The sequence below is a fragment of the Nicotiana sylvestris genome, chromosome 3 (assembly GCF_000393655.2).
Source record: "Nicotiana sylvestris chromosome 3, ASM39365v2, whole genome shotgun sequence".
Lineage (NCBI taxonomy): Eukaryota > Viridiplantae > Streptophyta > Magnoliopsida > Solanales > Solanaceae > Nicotiana > Nicotiana sylvestris.
The window spans coordinates 34,787,827-34,799,758 of record NC_091059.1 but is presented as its reverse complement, the minus strand read 5'-3'; the positions used below and the strand labels follow the sequence as shown (position 1 = coordinate 34,799,758).

At 35.3% G+C, this 11,932-nt stretch overlaps 1 protein-coding gene across 1 annotated transcript; it reads left to right on the top strand.

The window, feature by feature from the left end:
- The first annotated feature begins 224 nt into the window (after nt 1-224).
- Nucleotides 225-9,196, top strand: LOC104233510 (glutamyl-tRNA reductase-binding protein, chloroplastic). The gene is made up of 12 exons (XM_009786912.2): nt 225-585; nt 728-781; nt 867-953; nt 3,623-3,721; nt 4,068-4,163; nt 4,259-4,324; nt 4,424-4,514; nt 4,870-4,937; nt 5,028-5,093; nt 5,814-5,864; nt 6,166-6,230; nt 8,979-9,196. The coding sequence occupies exons 1-12, from the start codon at nt 346-348 to the stop codon at nt 9,025-9,027; spliced, it is 1,032 nt and encodes a 343-aa protein (XP_009785214.1). The 5' UTR covers nt 225-345; the 3' UTR covers nt 9,028-9,196.
- Nucleotides 9,197-11,932: the final 2,736 nt, after the last annotated feature.

Below are 11,932 nucleotides of genomic sequence, written 5' to 3'. Positions count from 1 at the left end.
TAAAGTAAAAATTTAAGTGTTTGCCTAAACGGGCTCTGAGAGAGTTTTTGAGTAAAAATTTCTTTTTTTAATTTTTTTTTTCAAAAGTACGTTTGACTAAACGGGCTCTTAGTTTGATATAGTTTTTGAGTAAAAATTTCATCCACTTACAAAATTTTAATTATTTTTCAATTAAAACTTCAACTTTTCAAATAAATTTATGTAAAAAAGGTAGGTAATAATTTGGCACAAGTCAGCTGCACCCTGCATCTCACGTCTAATATCTCGCGGGTGAGCACTGAGCCACCATTACTGCACCAAAGAAACCGAAAAGTTTGGAGAGCGAGCCAGAGTTGAGTGTCAAAGATGAAGACTCTTCTAGTAGCTCCACCTCTACGCACCTGCTCCTCCCTTTCCCCATTTTCACGCTTTCTTTATTCTGGTTCTAGTACAAGTAATAATCACAACAATTACAAAAATAATGGTACCCATAATTACCTTTCTCCTTCCCTTCGTTTTCCATCTAAGCCCTTTTTCTCACTAACCTCAACTGTTCCTCGTCTTCCTTTTCTTGCCATGTCTTCTTCCACCCAAACCCCTTCTCAGGTACTTCTTTTTTTTTTCCCTCTCTTCTCTGGGTTTTTGTCAAGATTTAATTTTTTTTTTATCAATTTTCAGTTTTATAAAGATTTTGTTGATTAATTTTATTGACTTTGAAGATTGTTTTGAATTTATTTGTTTTGTTCAGAGTGTGTCATCTGGTGATGAAGTTAATATCTTTCAGTTGATTCAAGCTCATCAGGTATCAAGATTTATCTTTTAATAGGTTTTATGTTTAGGCATAGAGGAATCAAGGGGTTAATTGGGAATTTTTATATATGTTGCAGGAAAAGGCTGCTAGGCTGTCTCCTATTGAAGAAGTTAGAACAGTTCTTGATTACAGCCTCCGCGGTGTGCTTTCTACTTTCTCTCAGGTTCACTTTTTTTTTTTTTTTTTCTTATCATTCTTGGTTTTAGATTAACATGGGAAAAATGCAATCTTTTTTCTTCTGTTGTTGGTGAATGACGGTATTATAATGCATTGGTTTTTATCAATATTTAAGAATATAAATAAATACTATTCAATCCATTCCTAGTCAAATTAAATTCGCCTATCAAAAAGTTTATAGCGTTGACATGGATAAAATCTTTTACTGTAATAATTTTCTGATACATCTCCCGTATGTATGAAAGTTACTAATTTTTTGGGAGGTTAAATATCTAGAACAAAAAATCCTCATTTTTTTCCCAATAAATAATTTTTGGCTTTGTCCATATTTTTGTGGAGAAGGAGATTGTAGAAGAAGAAATAATATGCACATAGCTGTAGACATAAATTTAGAGTGGAACAGTAAAAAAAGAAAAACGTACCAGTAGTAGTCTAAAATTTGTTGCGTCTTGGTGTTTGTCTCAAATTCAATTAGAACACCCTATTTTGAATAGTATAATTTTAATCGGTTTTGAAGTCCTAAATCTTACGACCTAATCCCTACATAGTTTAAATAAGGAAAATTTAATAACTAAAACTTTAGTTGATCTTAAAATCATAAATATTAGAAAAATAATTAAATGACTATTTTGTCTAGTATGAAATTAATTTGTAAAGGGTAAAAAAAAAAGGCGATAGGGAAATAATTAAAATGACTCTTTTGAGTTTTGTCCCGTGTGACAATTTTTTTATTTTTAAAGGGTAAAAAAAGGCGAACGACATTTCGCCAAGGGGCTTCGTGCTTTTAATATAGTATAGATAGACTTGTACTTAGGGGCTGGGACAGAGATTGCACATATACTCTCGTGTCAATCACATGTAGTAGTATGTTACAGATTGCGGTTGATCTTAGAATATGATCTGTGTTGTCCTCTAGATATGGTAATCCATTTGATGATGCCAAATACATGATTAGAACATAAGGAAGTATCTGTTTTCCTTTATTTAAAACTTATATTAAGACTTAGATTTTTAAACTGTCACCCACAAGTAGGGGTCCATACTACATTGGAAATGATTTCATATCAAAGACCAAGGAGTGGTGACAAGTATAAGGTATCGCTTTTGCAGTTTTACCTGCATGTATTATCTTAAAGTGAGAGAGAACAAGTACTCAGGAATTGTGACAAGTATAAGGTATCGCTTTTGGGTTCTGGATCATATGGAAAGATTTATTCAAACTGGCCTAGTTTATGAAAAATTTATGATACAAAGTGATGAATTTGGAACATACGAGAGAAATATCCCAGTTTTACCTGACAGTCTATAGTTACACATATACTTTCATCTCTTTGGGTTCTAGTTAAATTGACCCAATTTTGTGAAAACTTGATGATATAAAAAATGACGAATGTGTTACGTATGTAAGAAACATCCAATGTGCTACCCGACATACAATCATTTTGTTACGTACACTTTCTAGTATTATGCAGAGTAAATAAATGAACTATGAACTGGTACCTGGAACCTACATGATGCTTATGATTTGATGGCACAACTATGATATGAAGGAAGTTCTTGACAAAAGTGTTCGGTCAGAGGCGGATCCAGAATTTGATAACTACAAGTGCTACTATCTTTAATATAAACCTACCACTAGTGAAGGAGATTGAATTAAGGTGTACATTTAATCGGTTCGATCCGTTTTGAATTAATTCGGGTTAGGTTGGTTCAATCTTTTTGAATTAATTCGATTCGATTTACACGATTTGGTATATAAATATATACGTGATCACCAAACCATATAAGTTTTGTCCATTTCATTTTAGTTCTCTCGATCCAAATCCTACTGAATAATGTGAATGAAAAACATAAAATAGAATAAAATTTAGCAATTAGCAAAGACACCCTTTCAATCTACATGTAACTAGATTAATATTATATTTATTGATTCCATCATTCTAAAAAAATTTGAAAATCAAAAAAGATAATATCACTGATGGATGAAAAAGAGAAAATTATTAAAATCACATTCATACGAATTTTTGAATGTCTATAAAAAGAAAAAGGAAGAAAATATATAATTTAAATAAGTAATAAAAATGGATTGCATAAAGAGAAAGGAAGTATCAAGATGAAGAAATAAAATAAATTAAGAATGAAGCCAAAAGAAAAGAAATAAAAGAAAGAAAAAGGAATGAGGGAGCAAGTAGGGACAAGGATAAATATATAGGGAGTCTCGATCCAAGGTCTTGCGCTTGGAATTTCAGCACTTCAATCATGGCACCCAACAGTTATTTTATGACTTGGGTGCCACCTCTTAAATATATCAACTTTTTTGTGTGAAATACCAATACACATGAAATATTATCCGAGTGTCCGGGTGCCGTGCCACTCCCAATGCCCTACATAGATATGCCCTTGTGTTCGGTGGCCATCTTGGGCCCATTCCATCATCTTTCTTTCTATCAAACTTTGCAAGTGCATGAAATGAAACTGGAGAACATATTGAGCCATTATCTGAATGTTTATTTTTTGATCAGTGATCTGAATGTTATGTACTCGTTGCTCCATAATTTCACAGTTAACAGTCATTTCAGAAAAAGTTTCAAACTTTACAATGGAATTTTTATTACAAGACGCCCGTATTCCGACAATGCTTTCTATCATGTGCAGAAGTATGAAGGCTATCCTTCAGGTTCCATGGTTGATTTTGCATGTGATGCCGATGGATCTCCAATATTAGCAGTTAGCGACTTGGCAGTTCACACCAAGGTTCATTTGATCATCTCTGGTGGTTAGAAGTTGTGCTTAAATTTCTGCAGTTACTGAAGTGGAATGATAGAAACTTTATTCTACAAATCTCTGGTCTCCTTATATTTTGGTTTGTTTATTAAGTTTGGATTTCAATTCTAAGCCTATCCAAGATATTGTTTTGAATTTGTAAAAAGAAACAAAAATGCTGACATCAATGTTCTCTTTTCTATGTCAATATATCACTGATTATCCTGAAAATGTTGAGACTCTATGTGCCATTCTTCCTGTATTTATATATTTTTATGCTTTTCCATTCTCATTTTCAGAACTGGGGTTTTGATTTGAACCTCGGTGATTAGTGCAGGACCTATTAGCTAATTCCAAATGCTCATTGCTTGTTGCAAGGGATCCTGAAGATAGGACTGACTTAGTAATAACAGTGCATGGTGATGCTGTTCCTGTAAGTCGTCAGTTCTAGAGAAATTTCTTTCTATGAGCTCTTTCTTCATGTGCCAGGAAATTCATGTCAATTTATTCTTTTGATGGATATCATAGGTACCAAAAACAGAGAAAGAAGGTATTCGAGCTGCATATTTGGCTAGGCATCCCGAGGCATTTTGGGTAACCTTAGTCACCTCTTTCTAGACTGTGGCGTTGCACATTTCACATAGATGTCCCTTTTTCTGTCCATCCCGTGTAATTAGCTGAACCTTTGTGAAGGTTGACTTCGGTGACTTCCAATTCATGCGCATTGAACCCAGAATTGTACGTTACGTATCAGGCGTTGCAACCGCTATATTGGGATCTGGAGGTTTGTGTTGACTACTGACGTCGCCTCCTTTTTGTTACTACTGTCTCTCCCCTATTCCACATAGCATTCTGCCGTTCTCCCCCTAGCCCCACAATTGATATTTGATTCGGGGCCTCTTATTACATCCCTTCGACCATATGGGCTGAAGAAGAGCTGGTAAAACATACATCTGATTTGCTAATGCTAATTTGTCAAATCCCATTAGATTTCCATGTTCCCCCTGCGCAGTATTCAAGGAAATGCGAGACAGTGACAAAATTGTGAACTACTAATATTTGGCTTTTCTTTTTGTTGCTTTGGGGTGCAATATTTATGTTTCTTTCTTGCACTAATTGTCTCTCTTGAATGCTCACAGAATTTAGCAAAGAGGAGTTTAGAACAGCAAAAATAGATCCAATATACCAATTCTCAAAGCCAATCACGGTATAGAAATGCTAATGTTCATTGTCTACTTTATGTGCTTTCTTCTTTATAAATGGTAATTTCTTTTCATTCCTTTAATTTTCTTGTCAGTCACATATGAATAAAGATCATGCTGAGGATACCAAGCTAATTGTGCGGCACTCAACATCGGTTCCGGTAATGTTTGGGACTTTTTTATATTTATTCTCCAATGATGCTCAACTACCAGAGACCTGGGAAAAGTTTTTTATACCAGGAACTTATGATGAAATCCACAAAAAAAAAAGTTAATTAAATACAGAGCCAACAGCACAAGATTAGATTTTTCACTTGGAAATGCAAAGATGCATTACTCCACTTATCACTGGACAGCCTGGGAGAATTTTTAATATCAGAATACTTATGGATTCCAAACTAGTTTTGCCTAATTAACAAATGACTAGAGCTAACACCCAAAAGATTGCGTTTTCTAAATGGATTGGAAATGCTTGGATGCATTATTCCACCAAGGCTATGATAACCTATGTTGCTCGGACTCTCCAAAAATATCTTCGGGTGCATGTCGGATCCTCCTAAAGTAGTGGATTTTTTGGAGGATCCGGCACGGGTGCGGCAGTATTTTGGAGAGTCCGTGCGACATAGCTGATAACTTGTTTGTCCAGCATCTGATTAACATAACATTTAGCTTGCCCCAAAAATGAGGTATGCCCGTGTACCGAAATTTTAGGTGCTGTAGGGCCTTTAAGGATTTGGTGCCTGGATATGATGCATGATTTTTGTCGCACTTGCAGTCCATTGAAAGTTCAGATACATCTAGTGACGATTAATTTAGTGTTACTGGACATAAGGCGTAAGGCATTCACTCCTAAAATAAGAACTTTTGAATTTGTTGTTCAGGTGGACTTTGCGTACATGTTGGATGTAGACAGTCTTGGTATTAATGTCAAGGTGAGGCTTCTGTTACCATCTCCAATGTTATTTATGTCAGGTCTGTTTTAATTTTTCCTATAAATATTTTGATCCCTTATATTTAAGTAGTGGAGAAGCCTGTGCTATAAGATTCTACGACTGTGTCTGTTTCAAAATATGTAAATTGCAACTCAATCCTTTTTTAGAAAGTTGGCTGTAAATGTCAGAAATGCCTATTTGAGGAAGTGCAGAGGTCTCTTTTCTTTTGCTAAGACATTTGGTATTTGTTGTTCAAGTATGGGCGTGAAATATATAGTTATACTATGATTTTTAATTTCAGGCTGGCTACCAAAAGAACACTTTCAAGCTTCGAGTTCCATTCCCCAGACGTGCTGTAGACAGAAAGTAAGTCCAGAAAGCTCTATCACAAAATTTTGTAGTCAGTCTGTGAGTGTATAATTCACATAGATCGCCTTTTCTGCTTCCTTTTCTCTTCCCCTTATCTGATGTAATATGTCTATTTTGTTAAATTTTATTTGTTGCTCTTGTTTTCTTTGGATTGGGTTCTAATGTCTTAACTAATGTGTTCTTGGGAAAAATAGTACTTTGAGGACACATGTAGGATTGAGACGTTCTCCAGAAAGTTGGAACCACTTTGAGCTTGTTCATAAGACATGCTATTTCACTCTTGAAGAATGTCAAGATATTAAAAAAAGTATTTGTCCATGATTTGTGACCCACTACGGTGATATTTCTAACAGAACTCCTGGTAATGAGAGCGTTAAAATCACTCTGGTGGATGTGAAATAAACCTTTCACCTTAGGAGCTCAAAGAAGTAATGATCTATTATCAAGGCATGGTAGTCTCCTCTTCCTGTAGATAATTCTTTTTATTGATTGTATGGATTCTTTTAGCTGCAACATTGTTTATATTTAGTTCTGCGGCATTGGGTTGTCAGCTTGATAGTTTTTTGGATAGTGGATTTATCCTTAAGATATACTCCGTTCCAATAAACCAGACTTAATCGCCATGCCCTATTATCAAGAGTAAGGTGTTTGAATAAATTCTCGTAACTGATTTGAATATGAAAATTTCAAATATGAAAGGTAGAACAATTAGTTTGTAAGATGTCAATAAAGTTTGAAATATATATATAAAATTGTAATAGTTTATAGTATTAGTTTTAGTTGTTGGATCAAAAGGAAAGGTCACTTTTAATGGGATGGAGGGACTATGAAACTAATGTCCAAAATAATCTCTGTATTGGAAAGAGGAATAATGTTTAATGATCACGAATCTCAGTATTGGAAAGAGAAATAATGTTTAATGATCATGAATTAGCAATTACACAAGTGTTAAACAAACTACGAATTTATGTTCTCAAGGTTAGGCCAGTGTTGTGAAGAGCATGAAGCGAGAAAAAGCGACAAGCCCCTTTTTGCTTAAAGCGAGAAGCGAAGCGCTCGCTTTTATGAAGTGAAGCGGAATTTATAAAAAAATATTAAAATAAATATTGCATAGGCAATGAAGAAGAAGAAGAGGAGAATGACAATAAAACAAATATTGCATAGACAACTAAGAATAAATGATATGAAAGAAATGGCAGTATAACTGAAACAAAAATGGGCAGCATTTCGTTGCAATTTACCACTGAAACAGTGAAAGAAAATGAAGAAGAAGAAGAGGAGATGAGAAAAAGAAGAACTGAAGGGGAAAAAAATTTTGCCAGCATTTCGCTGCTATTTGGACACTGAAATAGTGAAAGAAAAAGAAAAAGGAGGAAGAGGAGGAGGAGAAAGAAATCACATACCTGAGACCAAACTTGATGATCTTGAAGTTAAAAAAAGAGAGCTTTTTTTAATTAATTAACGTTGGCAGCCAGTTATAAAGAGAAACACTCGCTATTGTCGCTTTGTTCGCTTCCTTGCTTCTCGCTTTTTTAGGGGAAGCGATAGCTTTTGTGTACCTGATACGCTTCAGATCAGAGAAGCGCCAGATGCCTCGCTTCGCATCGCTTCTCGCTTTAAGCGAGGAAGCAGTCGTTTTTTAACAACACTGGGTTAGGCAGACCAGAAATGAGGATGCTGAGATGGATGTGCGGACACACTAGGATGGATAAGATTAGGAATGAGGATATTCGGGAGTGGGTGGGCGTGGCTCCCTTGGATGATAAGATGCGGGAAGCGAGACTTAGATGGATCGGGCACGTGCGGAGTAGGAGCGTAGATGCTCCGGTTAGGAGATGTGAGCGATTGGCTCTGGCAGGTACGAAAAGAGGTAGAGGGCGGCCTAAGAAGTGTTGGGGCGAGATGATCAAGCAGGACATGGCGCGACTTCGGATTTTCGAGGACATAGTCCTTGATAGGAAGGTGTGGAGGTCGAGCATTAGGGTTGTAGGTTAGGGGGTAGTCGAGTGTTTCTTCTCGTTATGCCGGCTAGTCTGATAGTGTTTTGTCTAGGACTGCTAGTGGTTTTTGTTGTGTTTCACATTTTTGCTGTCTTTTATGATGCTGATGCTATTTTTTTGGTTTCTGTTGTTGTTACGGATCTATTGTCTCTGAGCCGAGGATCTCCTGGAAATAGTCTTTCTATCCCTGCGGGGTAGGGGCAGTGGCGGAGCCAGAATTATTCCTAAGGGGAGTCAAAATATAAATAAGTAAGCAGATGAAAAAGTTAAGGGGAGTCAACACATAATAAATATACATAAAAGTAAAATATTTAATCTATCAACATGGTATAATTTTCCGATGAAGGGGTGTCAATTGACTCCCCTTGCCAATGAGTGGCTCCGTCACAGGGTAAGGGTAAGGTCTGCATACACTCTACCCTCCCCAGACCTCACTAGTGAGATCCTATTGGGTTGTTGTAAGGTTAGGCAGACCAATTTGCATTATAATCTAATTGCATAAATGAGCATAGAGCCTAGGTTAAAAGCGGATGTTTGTTTGGGAAATTTTCTCAGATCATTCAGGAGCCCCATTTGACTTAAAGAAAGATATTCAGTTTCTCCTAGGTCATTATCTCTCTCGTTGCTTTTGTTATAGACACTGTTTTCTTAAATTGAGGTCCTAAAAAAAGGGTAATTCTGTCTGCTATATCTTGACATGTCTACCGTGTTTCCAAAATAAATCTTCCCTATATAAAATTTGCAGGGATGTGAAGACACTTATTGTTGAAATGCTTCAGGCTGCCAGGAGTTAGGCTCACTGATCGCAATTCCCATTCCAGCTTCATGTTTGTGTTGAAAACTCTATATCATGTAAATATATTATATACAAAGAGTTTTGTGGAATGCTTGTTTTAGAATGAGATTTTAAGATTCATAATCATATATGTTGCTATCTGATAGCAAACCAAGTCATTTTAGTGATCTTCATCTGGCTTTGCTGTGGTTTCTTAAATTTCTCCCTGATATACATAATACATATCATAATCTGTTTGGGGCGTATAATGCAGGCACTGCATGCCCTATGTGTCCATCCTTATAACAGCTGTTGTAATACTCTCCACTCCTCGTTTTGCCTATCTTCTTCAACTTGTCTTCCATTTTTTCTCATCTTTAGCTTCCTATTTTAGATTAGTTATGTCGCAAGCGTCACAAAATTCACACGGTTCTATAGAACACGGTCTTTGCGGCTGTGAAGAGTACCATAAGTTGAAGAGTTGATAAAAATTTCGGTCGAAAATTTTGAGTTGTAAACTTCCAAAAGTACATTTTCTGTAGTAAATAGTAATATATACCTATGCTACGTGTTATTGAAATTACATTTTATATGTTGTAGGATAATGGGGCTTGCGATTATTTTAGGTGGCATGATGAGCCACTAATAAGCCGAACACCACGGTGTTGTCGCTATAGTTTAACCTCAAAGAAGCCGAAGAAGGTAGAGATTTTCTTAAAACATTATTGAAAGAGTTGGAATAACAAAGAGAACTCTATGAGAGATGTCATCTGAAAAGAACTATTGAATGAAGATGAAAAGTAAAGTAATCGTCTAAAGCTGATAGTATGTGACTTTACTAATGTTGTGTGTTATTTAGAAATAGTGCATTGTTGAATTGATTTATCCGTGTTATTCTATGTATTATGACATCATCACCCATCATTAGTTATCGATCATATATTAGGCTTTATTTTATAAATAAATATGACGTGTTATGCGACTATATGGTATACATTAATTTTGATAATTTTATTAGCTTCCATATTAAATTAAACTATCAACTACAAAATCATAGAAATTCTACTAATTAATAGGATAGGCGCACCCAATATCCTCATCTGAAAGATAATCTTTGTTTGCTAGAACATTTCTCCTTCCTCCTAATGTCAAAATTTCTACTAGTAGATGCCACTTTTCCTCTACCAACTTAAGCATGTAGAATCGTCCACATCTTAATAACATTCGATTGTTCTTTTTTCTTATCCTCAACCTTGCATGATTCTCGATCCGTTCGAGGCATGATTGAGAATTTTGAGTAACTGAATATGAAAAATCTTCCAATCACTTTTAGATTCATCGCACGCCTACTAACATCCATTTTCTTACATAATAAAGAGACCAGTGTATGGTATCCATTGAAGGTGCAACTTAATGCTAGTTGCTGGAAAACGATAAAGGTGCAACTTAATCTAGTTGCTGGAGAACAATATTATGCAGTGAATTATTCTTCAAAACAATCTCACTGCCCCAGTATAATGCAACTCTAGTTCCTCATTCATCCGTCGTTGAAAGATTTAGGAAAAATGATAGATGAAGAACAAAGACAAATTTGTATCAGATTAGTGGAAGATATTTTTTCATGAAATGAAAATCGGTTGAAGTAGATGATGCATGAACAATTAGCCAAATATCGGATACGTGACATTAGTACCATATAGCGCATTAAATTTACGTGGTAGCACGATTATCAGGCGCATCTGTCTTAAAAAAATTAAAAAACACAGCTACGAAAAGGACACCATAGCTCATACAATATCTGCGTTATACACCCCAAAGGTGACCTAACGCCTATTGAGGTTGGACGTTAGGCCATGAGGGTATACCGCAGGCACCATATGTGGTGAAATTAAAAATAGCTAGATTTACAGCTGGTCGTTCAAAAATAGCCCAATTTCAAAAGTAATCAAAATTTAACCACTTTTTATGTAAAGATAAATCCGAGCGAAAACATTTCAAAACCCGAAAAATACGCCAGTATATTATGCTGGAGTTACAACATAAGTATACTTGAACTCCAACATATTATACTGGAGTTCCAGGATAAGTATGTTGGAACTCCAGCATAATATGATGGACTCCCAGCATAAGTACACTAGAACTCCAGCATAATATACTGGAGTTTGGAGCACCGGTGCTCCAGTCTCCAATATATTATACTGGAGCCAGCAAAGTATACCGGTCCAGCATAATATGCTGGAGTTCATACACAGGTGCACCGAACTCCAGTATATTATGCTGGACCGGTCTTTATTGCAGCAAAATAGTGGCTATTTTTTATTGACTTGGTAAACGCTGGCTATTTTTGAATGACCAGTCCGAAAACTGGTTATACCGTGCTATTTTACCACTATATGCGCTATACCTACTCTTATTTCTTTCCCCATTAATTTGATTCTTCGAGTTGTTTTTTCACATACTTTGGTTCTAAATATTAAAAATGGAAAAAGGCTAAATATACCCCTCTACTTTCAAATATTGTTTACATGTACCCTTCGTTATACTATTGGGCTATCCATACTCTTACCGTCATACTTTGGAACAAAAATATCCCTATTGTCATACTTTGAAACAAAAATACCCCTATTTTGGATGGAGTGCTACGTGGAAACACCAGATTAAAACCACCCATTTCTTTTTTTTACTCGATCCGTTTTTAAAAAAACCCACAACCCAACCACTATTTTCATTTTTTCCAGTTTTTTTTAAATTTCAGTTTTTAAAAAACGAAAATATTTTGTTAAAAAAAAACAAAAAAAAATTGTTTTCCCAGTTTTTACAAAACAAAATTCTTTTAAAAAACTGAAAAAATGAAAAAAAATATTTTGTTGAAAATAATGTTTTCAGTTTTTAAAAAACGAAAATATTTTGTTAAAAATCGAAAA

Bases quoted from the DNA above. Each gene is read 5' to 3' on its own strand.
- LOC104233510 (XM_009786912.2), top strand. From the start codon at position 346: ATGAAGACTCTTCTAGTAGCTCCACCTCTACGCACCTGCTCCTCCCTT. The intron at 586-727 runs GTACTTCTTTTT...TGTTTTGTTCAG, and splicing joins CCACCCAAACCCCTTCTCAG to AGTGTGTCATCTGGTGATGA. The intron at 3,722-4,067 runs GTTCATTTGATC...TGATTAGTGCAG, and splicing joins ACTTGGCAGTTCACACCAAG to GACCTATTAGCTAATTCCAA.